The sequence below is a fragment of the Trachemys scripta genome, chromosome 5 (genome assembly GCF_013100865.1).
Source record: "Trachemys scripta elegans isolate TJP31775 chromosome 5, CAS_Tse_1.0, whole genome shotgun sequence".
Lineage (NCBI taxonomy): Eukaryota > Metazoa > Chordata > Testudines > Emydidae > Trachemys > Trachemys scripta.
The window spans coordinates 64,715,794-64,736,130 of record NC_048302.1 but is presented as its reverse complement, the minus strand read 5'-3'; the positions used below and the strand labels follow the sequence as shown (position 1 = coordinate 64,736,130).

The window sequence follows — 20,337 nt, the reverse complement described above, 5'->3', positions numbered from 1 at the left end:
GCAAGAATTACAACTGGAGCTCATTGATCTACAGTGTGATTCCACCTTGAAGAAAAAGTACAATTCAGAAAAACTGGACAAGTTTTAAGCCCCTTCAGTGAAACAAAGTTCATAAATAACCACAAGGTGGAACAGAAAATCCTTATTTTGTTCACCACCTGTGTGTTCCCTGCTAAATTACAACAAATCTCATTACAGATCCTAGTTAACTGACCAGCATCTCAGCTCCGTATTGCGGATTTCTATAACAAGAATGACACCAGATTTTGATGCCATTGTAAAGAAGGGCGACCAGCTGTATTGCTCACATTAATGAAAAGGGGTTAAGTTTGGTTTAATTATTGTAATACATTGTTATGATGGTATATTTATAATAGTAAATAAGGTTTTATGTTTATTTCCACTAAAATGTATCTTTATTAAATATCTCTGAATTGTTAATTTCGTAAACCTTCATGGCCTGCCATACAATTTCCATACCCAGATGTGGCCCTCAGGCCAAAATGTTTGCCCACTCCTGTCTTAGCTACAGCACAGCACTGGGAACTCACATTTAGTTGTTTATTTACCATTACCCTTAAGTCTTGTTCAATATCACTGCATTCCAGGATACTGCTACACTGTAAATGTGACCTACATTTTTTTCCTAGACGTACAACCTTGCATTTGGCTGCATTAAAAGCCATGTTGCTTAAATGAGACCACTTTACTAAGCAATCCAGATCAGCCTTTCCATTGCTGTACAGTAACTCCTCACTTAAAGTCATCCTGGTTAATGTTGTCTCGATGTTACGTTGCTGATCAATTAGGGAACATGCTCGTTTAAAGTTGTGTAATGCTCCCTTCTAACATCGTTTAGCAGTCACCTGCTTTGCCTACTGCTTGCAGGAAGAACAGCCGATTGCAGCTAGCTGGTGGAGGCTTGTAACCAGGGTGGACTGGCAGACCCGCTATCAGCTCCCCGTTCCCTTAAGTTCCCTGGGCAGCAGCTGCCCAGCAGGCTAGCAATTGCAGCTGTCCCTCCCTCCACTGCCATGTGCTGCTCCTGCCCTCTGCTTTGGAGCTGCTCCCCGAGACTCCTGCTTGCTGTGCAGGGGGGGGGGGAAGAGGGGGCTAATGCTAATGTCAGGGTGTCCCCCTCCCCCCCCTGCTCCTGCACCCCACTTACCCCATCTTCCACAAAGCAGAGGGGGGGACACACCGGGGCTCAGGATGGAGGGAGCTTGTAGCAGCTGCGGTCTCAGCAAGCTGATCTAATTAACAAGGCAGTGTACTTAAAGGGGAAATGCGCATATCTCCCTCCATTCCTGCTGCCTTGTAAAGTGAGAGAGTTAACCCTTGAGGGCTCAGCCAATTGCTAGTTCATCATTTAGCAGTAAAGGAAATATCCCACCCTCTGACTCCTCCACCACAACCAAGCTTCACAATCATCATCACTATATACCAGTATTAAATTGTTTGTTTAAAACCTAGAGAGAGAGAGAGTGCGAGAGTGTGTGTGTGTGTGTGTGTGTGTGTGTGTATGTATACACACACACCTACCTAGATATAACGCAACCCGATATAACACGAATTCGGATATAAAACGGTAAAGCAGTGCTCCGGGGGGGCGGGGCTGCGCACTCCGGTGGATCAAAGCAAGTTCAATATAACGCAGTTTCACCTATAATGTGGTAAGATTTTTTTGGCTCCCGAGGACAGCATTATATCGAGGTCGAGGTGTATATAATATAGTCTCTTGTCTGGTGAAAAAAATTTCCCTGGAACCTAACCACATCATTTATATTAATTCTTCTGGGGAAATTGGATTCACTTAAAGTCGCATTTTTCAGGAACATAACGACGTTAAGAGAGGAGTTACTGTACATGAGTCTGAGTAGCAAGTCAAACAAAGGTGACTACATAAAGTTTCTGGTAAGCACTCTAGTCTATTAATATTTATTTGTATTATGGTAGCAACAAAGAGCCCCAGCTGAGGAGGACATCTCCATTTTGCTAGGCACTGTACAGACATAACAAAATGACAATCCCTGCCCAGAAGAGCTTACAATCAAAGTATAGAGATACCTACATAATTTAAATAGTATCAGGTTCTGTAGAGGTCAGAATAGAGATTCATATCAATAGAATGTTTCTGAAAAATAAAAATCAACTGTCTCTAACACAACTTTTTCCCCATTCTCTCAGACACACAGATTGCACTAAAGATTTGTTAAGTCTTACGAGAATTGGAATACATTGTTCTTGAACCCACATTCAAATCATGTATACATTTCTTCAATAAGGAGTGGAGCAAAACTCAAGAGAACAAGAGGCAGGGTTAAAATCAAGGAGCCACAAAGTAAAGTTGAGAGAAACGACGGGTCATTAAAAGAGTTAGGAGTGATCTCTTTAGACATGGACCAATTCAACTGTACAAGGGATTCTATCAAAAGTAGCAGCAGAAGTCATAGAGGGGACTTCAGGAGGTGACCTAGTCCAACCCCCTGCTCAAAGCAGGACCAATCCCCAACTAAATCATCCCAGCCAGGGCTTTGTCAAGCCTGACCTTAAAAACCTCTAAGAAAGGAGATTCCACCATCTCCCTAGGTAACCCATTCCAGTGCTTCACCACCCTCCTAGTGAAAAAGTTTTTCCTAATATCCAACCTAAACCTCCCCCACTGCAACTTGAGACCATTACTCCTTGTTCTGTCATCTAGTACCACCGAGAACAGTCTAGATCCATCCTCTTTGGAACCCCCTTTCAGGTAGTTGAAAGTAGCTATCAAATCCCCCCTCATTCTTCTCTTCTGCAGACTAAATAATCCCAGGTACCTCAGCCTCTCCTCATAAGTCATGTGCTCCAGCCCCCTAATAATTTTTGTTGCCCTCCGCTGGACTCTTTCCAATTTTTCTACATCCTTCTTGTAGTGTGGGGCCCAAAACTGGACACAGTACTCCAGATGTGGCCTAACCAATGCCGAATTGAGGGGAATGATCACGTCCCTCGATCTCCTGGCAATGCTTCTACTTATATAGCCCAAAACGTCATTAGCCTTCTTGGCAAGAAGGGCACACTGTTGACTCATATCCAGCTTCTCATCCACTGTAACCCTTACGTCCTTTTCTGCAGAACTGCTGCCTAGCCACTCGGTCCCTAGTCTGTAGCAGTGCATGGGATTCTTCCGTCCTAAGTGAGGATTCTGCACTTGTTGAACCTCGTCAGATTTCTTTTGGCCCAATCCTCTAATTTGTCTAGGTCCCTCTGTATCCTATCCACCACTCCTCCTAGTTTAGTGTCATCTGCAAACTTGCTGAGGGTGCAGTCCATGCCATCCTCCAGATCATTAATGTATTGAATAAACAGTACAGGCACTAGCTATGCTGGGAGATAAACCTAAATATTATTATAATCTGCCCTCGTGTCTTCCACCTGACCTTCCTTCCATCCCAAATATTAAAAAAAATTAACTCTTCATATCTGTATATATTTAACTTTGAAAGCTCATTGGACAATTCCTTTTTCTAGGACACTTGGCTTCCATGTTCTGACAGAATGCATAATTAAAAGTTAGTCAGTTAACTAAACCACATGAAGTTCAGATGAAATAACTACTGCTTGCCATTTTTAGCTGTAAACATGCACTCTCAATTCATCAGGAAGTTTCTGTCAACATCTGGGATGCCCTTTCAACAAGCTTTGGACATTATCTATGAACACCTGAAAAATAAGTACCTTTCAGAAATACACAATGATGAAAATGACAATATGCCAGAAAAGTCAAACCTGTAGGAACCTGTTTAGTCGTACAATTAAGCATAGAGGGAAAGGCAGGAACCAATGAGACACTAGTAAAGAAACAACTTCCTTAACAACCTCACTGATTATCAGACTGAAGCTTCCCTTATTGTTACTGTTCCTAGAAGGATCTGTACAGCATTTACTAATTTATCTGAATACTCAGCTGCCGGTGTAGCTGTTTAAGAACTTCTGTATGAAATTCAGCCTGTTAATGATCAACTAGTGAAGAAATGTATAATCCTGAATGTCTATTCACTTGAACATGACCATTTATACAAAAATGTCAAATCTTGGATGACTTTTAGAACTTCACTTTTATATTTTAAGGCTGCTTCAAGGCAAAACATACAACACAGAAGGGAAAATTCTGACATCAATAAGAGAGAGACTCAAATATAAAGTCAGTTTGAAGATATTCCCTTTTATTAGAGAAGCCTCTAGTGATAATGATGAGATAGAGCCATTAAAGCACAATCTCCAGCTGACTTCCCATTTTTTCCTCCCATTTCCAATTATAGTATTTAGCAGCAACAATTTTCTCTGAATGAAGACTGAGTTCTAGACAGACTGAACCTTCAACAGCTGCAATAACAAATGATGAATGATTTGAGGTTGCATTTAACATGTAAAGGGGCACCATCAAATTAAAAATGTCACATTTTTGTGATTTTTAAACTTACAGCAATAATAAGTAAAATATGAGATTTCTATAAATGAAAACATCTTGTTTCTTTATTTTTTCCAGTTTGTTTATTTTGTGCATTTGATAGAGTTGTTTGCTAGCCTATTTCATGGATTTTGTTTGTTTGTTTGCCTGGAACTTTCACACAGCAACAGGAGAGAAAAACATTTTTAAAAATAAGGAAACGTAATTTTTAAAACCACAGAAATTGGAAGGAGGACTTTGTATTGGTGAACAACAATTTAAAAAAAAAAAATCTATTCTTGTTTTAAAAGTCATATAGATTGCTTCCCTATTTCTGCCCTAGAAGAAATACAAAAGAGGAAGCTAGGAGAAAGAACACTGGATTCCCATTCTGCACTAAGTCACATAGCTTAATGCCATGAACCCCTGAATTGTTTGCTATCTCATGCAGAACAGGATATGAGCAGCTCTGGAGGATTAAATATGGCTGGCAAATATTTTGAAAACCTTACATAACCCCCATTGTCCCCTCTCCCCATGAACACAGGAAATGCTTATTTCAAAGAAGCTAATTGGCCAAGATTTTACCTTCCAAGCAGGAAACAAATGTTGATTTTTCCATTTTGTTAATGAACTTTCAGAGCCAGTGATATTTTCATAGTGATATGAACACTACTCCTTCTAGACATTAAAGTTAAATTGGTTATTTGGCTCCAAAAAGGGTTTGGCTCCAAAAAGGGTCTATTTTTAAAAAGTAATGTCAGATCATTAAATTTGGTATTACTTTCTACCACACCCTCCTCAACACAGCCTGGATCTCAGTATCCACAATTCCTTTCCCCATCCCAATTAGCCTTGTTACACTTGATTCCTGTTCTTGCCCATCAGCCTAGTTCCATGTACATGATTTTCAGTCATTTCAGACTCTCTCTCAAGCATAGCTGGCATTTGCATACCACCTTTAAAGAGAATATATATTTTTAAAGGGATGCTATCAGTTCACTTGGGCTCAAAATTTTTCATTCTTTAATGTTAATCCCATGCAGCATCCCTGACCAATACCTTTCATTGGTAATACTCATGCTGAGGTTCTCAAGACGCACACGGCTCTCCTCTCAGCTATTTTTAAGACCTCGTGAGACACTGTGGTGACAAAGGGGCAACTGCTATTTTTTTCCCAAGGGCAATTTAAAAATAAAGACCAATAATCATGTCTGGCAGTCTGACTTTATATTTATTTGTGATAGCAGCCAGTGAAAACACTGAAATGTCAAATTAGAAGTTAATATTTTTCTGAGCTAACAGTCTATTGGGCTATTATTACTTTTGTTATAAATTACAGCATTATTGTATTCTAAATGTTTCAGGGTTTTGTTTCAGGAGCCTTTGGTTGTTAAAGGTTAAATGTTAGGGCATTTTTATAAACGTACACATTCAACCCTACTCCAAACATCCATGGGGCCAAAGATTCATCACCAGCTACACATTTGAAGAGGTCCTTCTGTGTATGCATCTCCTCAGTCTGATCAGAGTGTCTGTTGGGGCTACACAAAGTTTTAGGTGGGGTTAGGGTGGAGCAAGAGACCTGTCAAATTGAAGCACCATTCCTTGATGAGCCCCTACATTTTAATGAAGAAATCCAGAAAACCCCAAGAAATTTAATTAAGTCTGGAGCTATATTAATGCCCTTGGGCTCCACTGCATCTACTGCCGGAGCCGTGCTCCACCGCAAATAAGGAGAAAGTGTAAATCCTGGTGGAGGCAGGTCCAATTGATACAGGACTATTCCTACCTCCTTGGATCAAGGGTTCTTTTTTTTCCTTTAAAGATCTCTGTGATTCATGGAGTGGGAAGCCTTGGGCCCTCTAAGTTTAGTAGGCTCCTAAGTCCTCCCTCTTAAGTGGACAACACACCATAAGCTATGCAACGTGAATCTTGTAGAACTTTTCCCACTGGCCCATTCCTGCGGGAGGGAACAATACATGGAGACCTCAGTGATGTTAGGTTTCTATTACTGAGACAATGCTATGATGTTTCATGGTACAAAGGTTTCATGTCATGAGTTTGGGATGGTTACCAGTCATGAGTAATGAAGCCATGAGCAAGTAATGCTGTCATTTCAAATGAGAGCTAATAAAACTTTATACCAACAAACAACCTCATATGTATGTTTCCAAACACATAATTATGCACCCTTTTAAAGAGGGGGAAACCTTTTTGTTCAGGCTAAAAAAACAACCCCACCTTTTTTAAAAGAAACATTTTTAAAGGGGATGCGATTCATGCTCTTTTGGGGTGGCTATATTAATATGCTTTAAAAACAGAAGTCAGACTTCACAGGAATCCTCTCAACTTTAGTAATCAAAATCTACATACACATATGCCTTAAAGCAACATAAAACAGTCATAAAGCATAAAGCAGATTCACTGCTCAAAGGTGATCACTGCATTCAAGGAAGTAAAATGAATTTCTAACTAGGATCTTTCTGTTTGTTTTTACATCCACCTTAAAATAACCTAGAAATCAAGAGAAGTAAAGGAAGATTTATTTCTCTAAAACAAAAAACCAAAGTATCACCTAAAGCCTTCACTTAGGATTCAGGCCTTGAGAACAGGAGGGTGAGTGGGGGGAAGGGTGTAAGTTGCAGCTACTGCAGTTTGCACAACAAAGAAATAATAAGGCAGCCATACCTATCCCATATCCTTCATAGAGTTGTCTTTCATGCTCTATGGTCTGTTTGATGATTATCTCCCGGGAACTGTGCTGCCTTCCCTGTCTGCCTTTAATGCTGTTATGTAACTCAATCTGTTCCAGTTCATCACTGAATCGATGTAAATATCTGAAAGACAAGAAGTTTAAGCTATGAGATGTCTTGTAACATTTTAATAAAACTATACTGGTTTGGTCATTTGCCAGGGAAATATTTACCAGTTTGCTTTTTACAGATTCAGACTAACACGGCTACCCCTCTGATACTTGACACCATGCAAGGCACTGCATTTAGCCGTATGGAATGGAAATCTATCAACCTCATGCTTTTTACAGATTCAGACTAACACGGCTACCCCTCTGATACTATTTACCAGTTGTTTCTTTGCCATCTGCACCACATGTAAATATGCCACAGGTGCAGTTTTTCATACTAAATTAAAGATTTGCAATATTCTTCCAAAAGAGAAATTCTGTTTAGGCTGTGACCTCTAGACTCTTACCCCTCAGATTTAGCAGAGTATAGCATGTCACCTATTGTAGCCAAGAATCTCTGGGAAAAGGAAGACTAGCAGTGTACTGGGAGAACTTCCAAATTACTACAGGATAACGATGAGAGAGCAGATTTTGCTCCTACCTGTTTGTTGTTATAGGCAGCATTACCTGTTCCACCTATAGCAAAGGTTCATAGATTCCAAGGCCAAAAGGACCTCTGTGATTTAGTCTGACTTCCTGCATAACACAGGGCATAGAACTTGCCCAAAATAATTCCTAGAGCATATCTTCTGAAAGAACATGTAATCAATTTAAAATTTGTCAGTGATAGAGAATCCACCACGATTCTTGGTAAATTGTTCCAATGGTTAATTACTCTCACCATTACAAATTCATGACTTATTTCCAGTCAGATTTTTGCCTATGTTCAATTTCCAGTCATGCTATACTTTTTTATTGATTAAAGAACCTATTAAATATTTGTTCCCTATGTAGATATTTATATTCAAGTCACCCCTTAACTTCTCCTTAAGCTACATAGATTGAGCTCTTTGAGTCTATAACTATAAAGCATGTTTTCTAAATCCTTTCATTTTTCTCGTGGCTCTTCGCTGAACCCTCTCCAATTTATCAACATCTTTCTTGAACTGTGGACACCAGAACTGGACACAGTATTGCAGCCGCAATTGCACCAGTGGCAAATACAATGATAAAATAACCTCTACTTGAGACTCCCCTGTTTATGCATCCCAGAATTGCATTAGCACTTTTAGCTACTGCCTCACATAAGAATGGCCCTACTGGGTTAGACCAAAGTCCATCTAGCCTAGTATCCCTGTATTCCAACAGTGGCCAGTGCCAGGTGCCCCAGAGGGAATGAACAGAACAGATAATCATCAAGTGATCCATCCCCTGGCAAACAGAGGCTAGGGACACCATTCCTGCCCATCCTGGCTAATAGCCATTGATGGACCTATCCTCCATGAATTTATCTAGTTCTTTTTTGAACCCTGTTATGGTCCTGGCCTTCACAACATCCTTTGGCAAGGAGTTCCACAGGTTGACTGTGCGTTGTGTGAAGAAATACTTCCTTTTATTTGTTTTAAACCTGCTGCCTATTAATTTCATTTAGTGACCCCTAGTTCTTGTGTTATGAGAAGTAGTAAACACCACTTCCTTATCTACTTTCTCTACACCAGTCATGATTTTATAGACCTCAATCATATCTCCCCTTAGTTGTCTTTTTTCCAAGCTGAAAAGTCCCAGTTTTATTAATCTCTCCTCATACAGAAGCTATTCCCTACCCCGAATATTTTTTGTTGCCCTTTTCTGAATCTTTTCCAATTCCTCTCTCTCTATATATATTTTTTTAGATAGGGCGACCACATCTACACACAGTATTCAAGATGTGGGCGTACCATAGATTTATATAGAGGCAACGTACTTTTTGTCCTATTATCTATCCCTTTCTTAATTATTCCCAGCATTCTGTTCGCTTTTTTGACTGCCACTGCACATTGAGTGGATATTTTCAGAGAACTATCCACAATGACTCCAAGATCTCTTTCTTGAGTGCTAACAGCTAATTTAGACCTCATCATTTTATATATATATATAATTGGGATTATGCTTTCCAATGTGCATTACTTTGCATTTCTCTACATTAAATTTCATCTGCCATTTTGTTGCCCAGTCACCCAGTTTTGAGAGATCCTTTTGTATTTCTTCTCAGTCTACCTGGGTCTTAACTATCTTTAGTAATTTTGTATCATCTGCAAATTTTGTCACCTCACTGTTTTCCCCTTTTTCCAGATCATTCCACACTCATGTTCAGCTGATTATCCTGGGAAGCAGTGACTTTGAAAAAGATTTGTGGGCTGTAGTGGATAGAATCTCCATTCATTAAGTGTGGCCTACATTCTTTGTTCCTAGATGTATACATTTAGCCATACTAAAAAACAGTGTTTGCTTGTGCCCAGATCACCATGCAATCAAGATCATTCTGAGTCAGTGCCTGTCCTCTTCATTATTTATCACTTCCCCAATTTTTGTGTCATCAGCAAATTTTATCAGTTATTTTATGTTTTCTTCCAGGTCACTGATTAAAATAGCATAGGGCCAAGAATTGATCCCTGCAGGACCCCACTAGAAACACATTGGCTTGATGATGATTGCCCATTTACAGTTACATTTTGAAACCCATCAGTTAGCCAGTTTTAAATCTATTTAATTGGTGCCATGTTCATTTTATATTGTTCTAGTTTTTTAATCAAAATGGCACGTGGTACCAGATCAAACGACTTAGAGAAGTCTAAGTATGTTATGTCAACTCTATTACTTTCATCAACCAAACTTGTATCCTCATCAAAAAAAATCAAGTTAGTTTGAAAGGATCTATTTTCCATAAACCATGTTGATTTCAATTAATTACATTACTCTTCTTTAATTCTTTATTAGTCGAGTCCTGTATCAGCTGCTCCATTGCCTTGCCAAGGATCGACATCAGGCTGACAGGCCAATAATTAGCCGGGTCATGCTGTTTACCCTTTCTAAAAATTGGCACAACCTTAGTGGTCTTCCAGTCTTCTGGAACTTCCTCATTGCTCTAGGACTTATTGAAAAGCAACATTAATGGTCCAGCAATCTTCTCAGCCACCTCTTTTAAAACTCTTGGAAGCAAGTTATTTGGACATGCTGATTTAAAAATGTCTGATTTTACGAGCTTGTTTAACATCTTCCAGAGACATTATCACCAGCATTTGATCAGAGTATATCATCTGTTTCCCCCCCCCCAACTACAGAACAGAAATATTTACTGAACACTTCTGCCTTTTCTGCATTATTCTTCATAATTCTACCATTTCCATCTAGTAATGGACCAATACCATTGTCAGAATTTTTTTGTTCCTAATATATTTAAAAAACTGCTTAGCAGATTCCTCCTTGTGTCCCTTTGCTTCCCTTATCAATTTTCTATAATTCCTAACTTCTGGTTTATATTAATTACTATCAACTTTCCCTTTCTGCCATTTGTTATATTTTATTTTTTATAGCTGCCTTCACGTCCCCTCTAAATCAGGTCAGAAGAAGTACAGCCTTCTTCCTTGATTGCCTGACACTTCCCATTATAAGACCCTGTTTTCAGTTGCTTATAACTTTGCCAAACTTCAATCACTTGAGCAGAAATTTCTCAGGCCAGGTGTCTCCCTCAGGCAGAATTTTTTTGAATGTTTCAGCTAAAATGGTTTAGCCATTTCAGAGAATGAGATTAGAGAAAAGTGTTATTTTGCCTATGTTAAACATTTGTACTGTCATTTCTCTGAGCTCCTCTAGTGCCTCCACGCTTTGGAGCAAGAACTTGAAATTTAGGGGGGTTGCCCTATTTTTGCATTTCTGTGAAACAAACAGCCAAATCCGTCTAAGATATAAGCATATGAGGGGAAAAAAAAAATCACTGTTTATAGATGTTCAGTAAAGACTTGTTAAGAGTTTGGAAGCTAAATTGTCCAAAGACTCTCAATACTCCAGCACACTCCAGCCACGGCTGTACTTAAGGACTATCATAATGGTTATACACAAGGGAGCCAAATTAAGGTTGCACAAGCAATTGTAATTCTAGCATTTCCTTATTTTTGAGTGCTTGACTTCACGACCATAATAATGTTGTTTTAACGTAGTGTTTTGAATGTGAATGTCTTTTTACTTAGTGTAACTTGCCTTAAGTAAATGCTCTGCAACCCAGAAAAAAAAAGTCATATGTTGCCTGCTATAAGTGGTCTTTCACTAAAAAGTCAAACTAAAAGTACTCCGGATATATTGAGGATATTTTAAAGTCTCATGCCATCATTTATACTGCGAAGACTTTAAAACATAAGATGGCAGTAGATCCTATAACATACACCAGCGGTGGATCTGCCCCAGAGCAGCACTGGAGATGCTCCTCAATAATGCAGGTTTCATTGAACTGCATACAAAATATGCCATAAATACTGACGGTAAAAAGAATTTATCATCATGAGATAGGCATAACCTATCAAGAGACGTAGTTGACAAATTGGCAACGGGGGCAGCCTTTGGTACATGTAATCTTATGTATAGTAATGATATAATGCCCATATAGGTCCCCCACTTTTGAAACAGCTCTGGCGCTGCTCAGCTGGCCTTCCTAAAACAGAATGTGGCAAAGCTAAGAAGCGGGGCTAAGTGAAGTAGAAGCTGTAGATTGCACTTTCACCAAGAAATGCGACTAACACTTCATGCACTGGGGACATAAACATTTTGATTGTGGATCATGTGATTACTGGAAAATATATAGGTGTATCCATTTTAATTTGAGTTTGCCTTCACTACATATGCAGAGATATAATATAAAAGTCTCTCTGGTTATACGCTGATCTCATCCAGTAGTTCCAGAGTAGTTATGATCTACTTATGCTAGTGCATAATATCTTCACTATTAATAAATCAATGAGATTTCTAATAATAAATATGAAAGGGAGATATTTAGTATATTTAAAATTCATCCTAATTTTACCAGTCAGTAAGTCCATTTTATTTCCAACAAAAAAGAGCCTTTTATATTATTGTATACCCCATTCTTACTTTTCAATTAGTTCACAGGCTTCTTTCTTTGTGTAGTCTGCTTTGCTGGGATCAAGGTGACTTTGAAACCATTGCAATTTTTCTCCTACAGGAACAAAGTGTGTGTTAATTATTATAGTAGCACTAGCACAGAACAAACCCTGTCAATGTTCCTGCAATAAATCCCATTTTTCAGGGGTTTAAAATTCAGTCATAAAAATTTGCCTCACTATGGTACAAGTACAAGGTCTCAGTCTAGATATGAAATTAATACAAAGAATAGGTTTCATCCAGTTGTCATTTTTAATTTGGGAGAGAAGATAGAAGTTATTTACAGATATTTTCCATCCTCCTTTACTAAATAAATAAATAAATAGTCAAAGTACTGGAAATCAGGAAGAAAATGTTATATTTTTTTTTTAAAAAACACAACCCAATTCTTCAGCAATCAATACACACAGTATATTTTTTTCAGATAGTAAAGTGCAGAGGAATTAGATGAACATCCTAAAATTGTTACAGAATGTTTTTTTAAGTACTGCTTGAGAAATGTTTAAAAGTACCAAAAATCACTTTCAGATCATGTTTTATTGCAACATGATTGGGGGGGGGGGGGAGAGGGGGGGGGAAAAGAGGGAAGGGAGAGAGGCGGAATCACCATATTGGATCAATATAAAGACAAATCAAATATGTAATGGAGAAATTGTCAAAATTAGCAACTTAGAGTTGCAGTATGAGAAACTGGCCTGAGGCCTTTTCATTCCCTGATCAACATATCTGCATAATTTAAGAGTAAAGTAAAGTAAAACATCAAACTCTTTAAAACACTAGATCAAATTTACCAGCCTTCCAAATTGCTGCCTGACATCTCTGTCCATTCACAAACATCTACATGAGATGATGCAAGTATAAATTTTGGAGTAGGCTACATCTAATAATATGGATTGACAAGGCTTGGCGGTATTAATGAAACAGAGGTTTGTTCTGTAGTATGCCAAGTTGCCTACTGCTACAGTCAGCCACGTGATGAAGTCCACATATGTTGCAAAGAAGTGAAGTCAAAAGATACCATACACCTCTTAGCTCTGATTTCACTTGCAGTTGCCAGGTTGAAGTGAGAACATCCATGATATTCCAACAATTATACAGTTTATAAAGACAGTCCTTGCCCCAAACAGAGAATAATTGGATAGAATTCCTTTTCCCAGAAAGTCTGTAAGACCTAAATTATAGGACAAACCTTAATTTTGATTTCAACCAAGTAGCTTATGATACTCACCTACAATACTCAGACGCAAGGCTTTTTCATTCTTCAACCTAAAAGACAGAAAGTGCACACATTAGTCAATCATTTCCCAAGAGAAAAGTCATTGGAAAAACTGGGTGAAAATATGTTGTAGCACAATTCCACTTCTAAAACCTACCAACATCACAACTTCTGATTTTCTTTATGTGAAAGCTCCAGGGCAACAGTTAATTCAGATTTTAGTAAACTAATTCTAACATTTCGCTATTGCGTTGTTTAAAGTAATGGTGGAAGGGAGGGGAAGGCAGAGTAAAAAGACCCCTTGATATTTATTGGACCCTACAATATAAACATTTTATTGTGACAAGTAGATATAAATGTTTTGATATCTTCACAAAGCCAGCCAATGGCTTTCACACTAAGATTTTCTTGATCTGTTCCCAAAGAGTTTTTCTTTCTCATTCTCTTTGAATTATGGGTTATATACTGAAACCTCATCAATTCTGAAGGATGCATATGTAACCTGTTGTTCAGTACGTGTTAAATGTCCCATTCTAGTGGCTGGTTTACAGAAGATACAAGTCTCCTAGAGCTACTACCTGAAGGAGCTGCTCAAGTAGTAGACATTCATGATTTTACCACTGGAGAGTTCAGTTCAATCTCCAGCAATGACCCACATTTGTCCTAATTTTGTTTCCAGCAAGCCAGGGTAAAATATACAGAAGTGTTCTAATTATTTTTTACTTGGGCACTGAAAAAAACATTACAGGTCTGTCTCATCTTACGCGGGGGTCCCGTTCCGCGGTTAGCGCGTAAAGCAAAAACCGCGTATAGTCAAAATTACATTGAGTTCAATGGCGGGCGGAATCGCCTGCACTACAGGTACAGTACTAAAATGGTTATTTTTCTCTTTTTTTTTTGCCAACCGCGTAAAGCTGAAATCGCGCATGTTAAATGTGTGTAAGATGCGACAGACCTGCATAATGGGGGGACGCATAGCTCAGTGGTTTGAGCATTGGCCTGCTAAACCCAGGGTTGAGAGTTCAATCCTTGAGGGGGCCACTTAGAGATCGGGGCAAAATCAGTACTTGGTTCTGCTAGTGAAGGCAGGGGGCTGGACTCGATGACCTTTCAAGGTCCCTTCCAGTTCTAGGAGATAGGATATCTCCATTAATTTAATTTAATACAATACACCTCTACCCCAATATAACGCTGTCCTCGGGAGCCAAAAAAATCTTACCACGTTATAGGTGAAACCACGTTATATCAAACTTGCTTTGATCCGCCAAGTGCGCAGTCCCGCTCCCCCCAGAGCACTGCTTTACCGCAATATATCTGAATTCGTGTTATATCGGGGTAGAGGTGTAATGGCAGATTAACATGGCAATGTTAAAGCTTTATTAACTCTTTAAAAAACAGTATTACTCTTGTATTACAGTCTTGATGGAGACTCTGCAAAGGTTATATGAGAGAAAGTGATTAAAATATACAAAATAAAGGAGCAGATCCTCAGCTGGTATAAACTTATAGTGATACTGACTTCAGTGGTGCGAGTGAGAATTAACACCAGCTGAGGATCTGCCCAAAATGTCTAGGGCAGGGGTCTCAAACTCCATTTACCTTAGAGCCAGTGACAGTCCTCAAATCCTACTAGTGGGCCAATAATGTCACTGAAGATGATGTTCAGAAAAGAAAGTTTATATTGTATTTTTTATTTTGAATTTCTTAAAAATAATAAAACTATCATACAACTTTATACAATTCTTTGCCTGCCAGAGAGTTTTTAGTGTTTGCCAGACACCTGACAATGCTTCAGTTCTGTCAGTTTGTTGATGTTTGGCCTCGGTGGCTAAGCAGTTGAAACCTTCAGGATTGCAGCAAGGTGTGCATCAGATAGTTGAGTTCGGCATTTTGACTTGTTTATATTCATTGTGGAAAAAAGTGACGCTGCCTCCATGGCTGCCTGTGTCTGGCAACTAATGATGCTGCCTCCATGGCTGACTCTGCCCGGCAACTAGTGATGGTATCTCTGTCCCTCTCCCCCAGCCAATGGGAGCTGTAGGGGGCGGCACCTGCAGCAGACATTGCTGGCGGCATGGCTGCATGCATCTCTCCTCCGCGGGCCGCAATGGGGAGGTTCTCAGGTCGCAGGTGGCCCGCAGGCCGGGACTTTGAGACCCCTGGTCTAGGGCACCCTCTACCTGGGATGGACACTCTTTTTTGTGCAGTAGAGTCTAAATCTAAATAAATTAGTTTAGTAGAGGATAGAGGGAGTTGAAGTTATTTTTATTTCTTTAAACATTTTACAAGTAAGAGCAAGTTTATAAACGCTAGCTAAAAGATTAAAATGCTTAAATAACAATTAAGTCAAAGGAATTCATCTGAATGTAGGATTTGCAGAATGAGCAGACTTTAAATTAGACAAATCTGGAATATGATGAGCACAGACAATACAAAGGATTTAATATTAAAACGTGAGTTGTACCTAAAGGTTTGAAATAGAGACTGATGTACGAAAAGAGGGAAGGAGTGCAGTGCACAGAATTGGAAGCACATGGTGAGAGGCAAGGCAAAGCAAAGCAAAGGGAGAGGATTTTGAAGGAGGAGAGCACAGAAAAAGCAATCTCATTCCATAAATAGGTAACAGCATGAAAAAAGATGACAAAGGAAATAGCATGGGCAGATGATACAGTTTTTACAAAACAAAATAGTTGTTTCTAATATTTTTAATAATACAAGTCAGCCCATTATTGTTATAGTAGTTATATCAGAAGCTTTGCAGTTTATTTAGTCATTTTCAGTGTTTGCCATACCTTACATGACAACACACACAGACAATAGTGCATGTCTACAGAGTGTTGCCATGGAGAAGATTGGGACGTCAGACAGACAAGCAACCTAACTAAAAGTGTAAGCTATATAGTTTCACCCTGCCTGTAAATGCTGCATATGAGGTATGTATTAGTTCATAGTAGGTTACTATCCAAAAACCACTAAAATTTGTTGTTGTTTCTTTTTTCCAGGGATGAGGGGCGGGGGTGAGTGCTTGAATGCACACAGGCAATATTTGTGTGCGCACATTTATGGAAACACTTCACGTTAACAGATTTTCATGAAAAAAGTTAACATAGAACACACGTTATTTACAGGATTGGCACTGTACTCTGCAAGAAGAGATTGGAGTGGGTGGAGGTTAAAGCCATGTAGATCCCAAATGAAAAAATATTAAACTCCTGAGAGGATCACTGTCATTTTGTGGAATCACTAATAGGGGGAGGGATGAGGGGACTCCTAGAAATTAAAGCAGTATGTTCTAGTCAAGAGCTTAACACAAGGAATTCTTCCAGGAATATTAGGGCTTCTTCCAGTGAATATTAGGGCTTCTGGAAGTTGTTGCAGTGACAAAAAAGGTGCTTTTATCCACAAAACTAGCAGCTTTCTCAAACTGGCCCACCATTTTTGGATGCAGGATTGGGCCATGTGGAACTTCACAAGTGAGCACTTGTGGGAATGAGAAACAGTTGCCCATCACAACAGGCTGCAGTCTGATAAAAATGCACAAGTCAGCCACTCCACATCCTCGTGTCTTAAGGTATGTCTACACTGCAGTTATGTCTACACTACGCTGGCATGCGTCAGCTGACTTGGATTCATGGGGCTTGGACTGCAGTGTAGACATTCGGTCTCAGGTTGCAGCTTGGGCATTGGGACCCTGCGAGGGGGGAGATTGAAAAGCGGCGGTAAAGGTGGTGGCTTTTGTTTGTTTGCAATATGGGTATCTACCCAATATTATTATTAATTTGTACTATTATAGTACCTACAAGCCCTAGACATGGACCAGGACCCCATTGTGCTAAGTGCTGTACAAACTCAGAACAAAAAGACAAGACTGCATATGGTGGATGGCTAAGAGATGAAACTGAGATTCTACTCTGAAAATTGAGACTAAACTTTGGTTCTACTCTGCAAGTTCTATGTTTGTGTCTCAGATTCCATGTCAAGTTTCCTCAGTATCTAAATTAAGAGGTTTTTTTTTTCTCTCCTAATAATTCCATCCCTGGCTCCAAAGGTCAAGCTGGGTTCTTTGATCCTACTTTAAAAATTACAGGTGAGTGAATACATTTTCCTTCTCTTCCTGTTTCAGGCTGTTAAACAGTTGCTGTTCCCTCCTCTACCCACACCCATTTTTCATAAGTTGATCCAGCAACTACATTTGCAAAGCACTTTAAGATCCTTCCATATGAAAAGCTCTCCATAAAAATTAAAATCCTCATTCTTTTTTTACATTTGGCTTTCGACATCTTCACTTTTGCTTATATAAACTGAAAACAGTTAATATTCTACCATTCCAGAGATCGAATCTGTAAGCAAGAGTAAACGTTAAAGCTGTCCTGCTGCTAACACCACCTTCATGAGCTCAAGATAGATTAAGATGCAAGACATGCTAGGGAAAAAACAAAATCACTTCTAAAAGGCAAGGGTTTAAGGCTGCTTCTAAAGGGTCATTTCATGTCAAATCAAGTAGTACAGTTTTAAAGCTTTTCAGCATGAGATATATTAGACTAGCATATCTGCAATGGAAGCATGCAACATACCACAAACCCCTTAAATGCTTTACAATATATGAGCTACAAACACTGTATCCTTACTTAGAACAAGAAAACTTTGTTAAATTTGACTACCAGAAGCACTATAGGCCAGTGGTTCTCAACTTGTGGACCAAGTGACATCATCAGGACTGTAACTGGGGACAAGTGGGGGCGGGGGCCCCTGTCCCAGACGCAGAGCTCGGGTGGTGGTGCAAAAATGAGTCAGTGTAGGATTGGGCCTAGTGACGTCAGCTCCCCCCACCCCAGCAAGACTGGGCACAGCACCATTGGCAGGAAGCCAGGGTGCTCAGTGCTGCCCCACCACACAGGATTGCAGGTCCAGTGATCCCAGCTGGAGCAGGCTCCCGGCACTAGGATTGCAGCAGCAGGCAGGCTGCAGAGCTGACCTCCGTACTGCCAAGGTAGAAGACCAGCTGGCATGGGGAGAGGGTGTCGAGGCCTAGGGCAGTGGTTTTCAACCCAGTTGAAGAAAATTGTTGATGCCCGTGACCCAGTGGAGCTGGGGATGACGGGTTTGGGCTGTGGGAGGAGCTCATGGCTGGGACAGAGGGTTGGGGTGAAGACTGCAGGGTGGGGCCAGGAATGAGGGGTTTGGGGTACAGAAGGGGGCTCTGGGTTTGGGAGGCTCAGGGCTGGGGGTTAGGGTGTGGGAGGGGGTCAGGGCTCTGAGCTGGGGGTGCAGGCTCTGGGGTGGGGCCAGGGATGAGGGGTTTGGGGAGGGCTCAGGGCTGATGCAGGGGATTGGGGAGTGGGCTTACCTCAGGTGGCTCTCGGTCAGTGGCGGTGCTAAGGCAGGCTTCCTGCCTGTCCTGGCACCGCGGATCGCGCTGTGCCCTGAAAGCGGCAGCAGCAGGTCCAGCTCCTAAGCAGAGGCACACAAGCGGCTCCGCACAGCTCTTGACCGCAGGCACCCCCCCTGCAGCTCCTGTTGGCCAGTTCCCGGCCAATGGGAGTGCAGAACCAGTGCTCAGGTCAGGGGCAGAATGAAGAGCTCTGGTTGTCCCGTCCCCCATCCCAGGAGCCAGACCTGCTGCTGGCCACTTCTGGGGCGGAGCGCGGTGTCAGAACAGGTAGGAACTAGCCTGCCTTAGCCTGGCAGCACTGCCAACGGGACTTTTAACGGCCCGGTCGGCGGTGCTGACCAGAGCCATCGTGACCCAGTGCCTTACATTACATGACCCAGTACTGCAGTTTGAAAACCAGAGACCTAAGGCCACAGGAAGGAAGGTGCAGGGGGCTGGGGAGTGAGGAGGGAGTGCATGGGGCTGGGTCACAGCCAGTGCATGGGGGACAGACTCTAGGTGGCGAGGTCTGGTGGCAGTCCCTGAATGGGGGGGATTAGAGACCAAGGCAAAGTCCCCGGATGAGTGGGTTGAGTGCTGGGGAACAGTCATTAGGGGGACTGGGTTCTGAGGGCAGTTGCTGAGGGGTAGGCCCTAGGTGGGGGGCTGGGTGCATGGGGGGGCCACACCTGGGTGGGGAACTGGATGCTGGAGGTGGCAGTCCCTGGGGAAGAGGGGGGCCAGTCCTGCCCTGGACATGGCACCATGTCTCTGCAGGGCAGGCACGTGTTCCAGCCCAGTGTTGGGGGGGGGGAGGGTCTGAATGCCGAGGGGACAGTCCCTGGGGAGGGCTGGGTGCATGAGGTACAGTCCCTGTCTTGGGGGCACGCCACACAAGGCAGGGCTCCCGAGCTTTGCAGGCAGGCTCCGGGTGCTCAGCCCAGCCATGCCGCCAGCAGCAGTTTAGAATTGAGGGTGGCAATACACCATGCTATGACACCCAAATTAATTAATTTTAATAGTTAACGTTTTCACTTATTTTGCTCATTTAAAATGCTCTTGGTAGATATTTGCCAGTGTTGAAATTAAAGGTACTATATCAGTTTGAATCGTATTGCTAAATACTAAACCTTTTTTTTTTTTTTGGGTAGATGTACAGGTAGTATATATATTGTGTGGATGTGCCCCATGTAACACAGAGAGCTGCATATGCAGCCCACAACGGTAAATAGGCTGAGAACCACTACTATAGGCCAACAAGACGAGATATATTTTTATAACTACTGGAGGCTACACTTCATACATAACTACTGATACAAGTTTAAAGGGATGTTCCAATATGATCTGTTTCTCTATAGCAGGGGTGGCCAAATTTACTGACCCTCAGACCTGCATACGACAATCTTCAGAAGTTTGAGAGCCAGGAATCACCTGCTTGTGCTTGAGGCTTCAACCCCACGGGAGGCGTCTGCCGGGACTCGGGG

General features: G+C 41.1%; 1 protein-coding gene across 4 annotated transcripts in view; it reads right to left on the bottom strand.

Annotated features, from left to right (window-relative positions):
* Positions 1–20,337, bottom strand: part of TMA16 (translation machinery associated 16 homolog) — a 142,356-nt gene that overhangs the window by 107,636 nt on the left and 14,383 nt on the right. For all 4 annotated transcript variants that reach the window (XM_034770660.1, XM_034770657.1, XM_034770659.1 and 1 more), the window contains exons 3-5: positions 13,495–13,532; positions 12,237–12,321; positions 7,121–7,269 (exon numbers count right to left, since the gene is read on the bottom strand). In XM_034770660.1, coding sequence (XP_034626551.1) covers positions 7,121–7,269; positions 12,237–12,321; positions 13,495–13,532 — 272 coding nt within the window. The remainder of the gene's footprint in view (positions 1–7,120; positions 7,270–12,236; positions 12,322–13,494; positions 13,533–20,337) is intronic.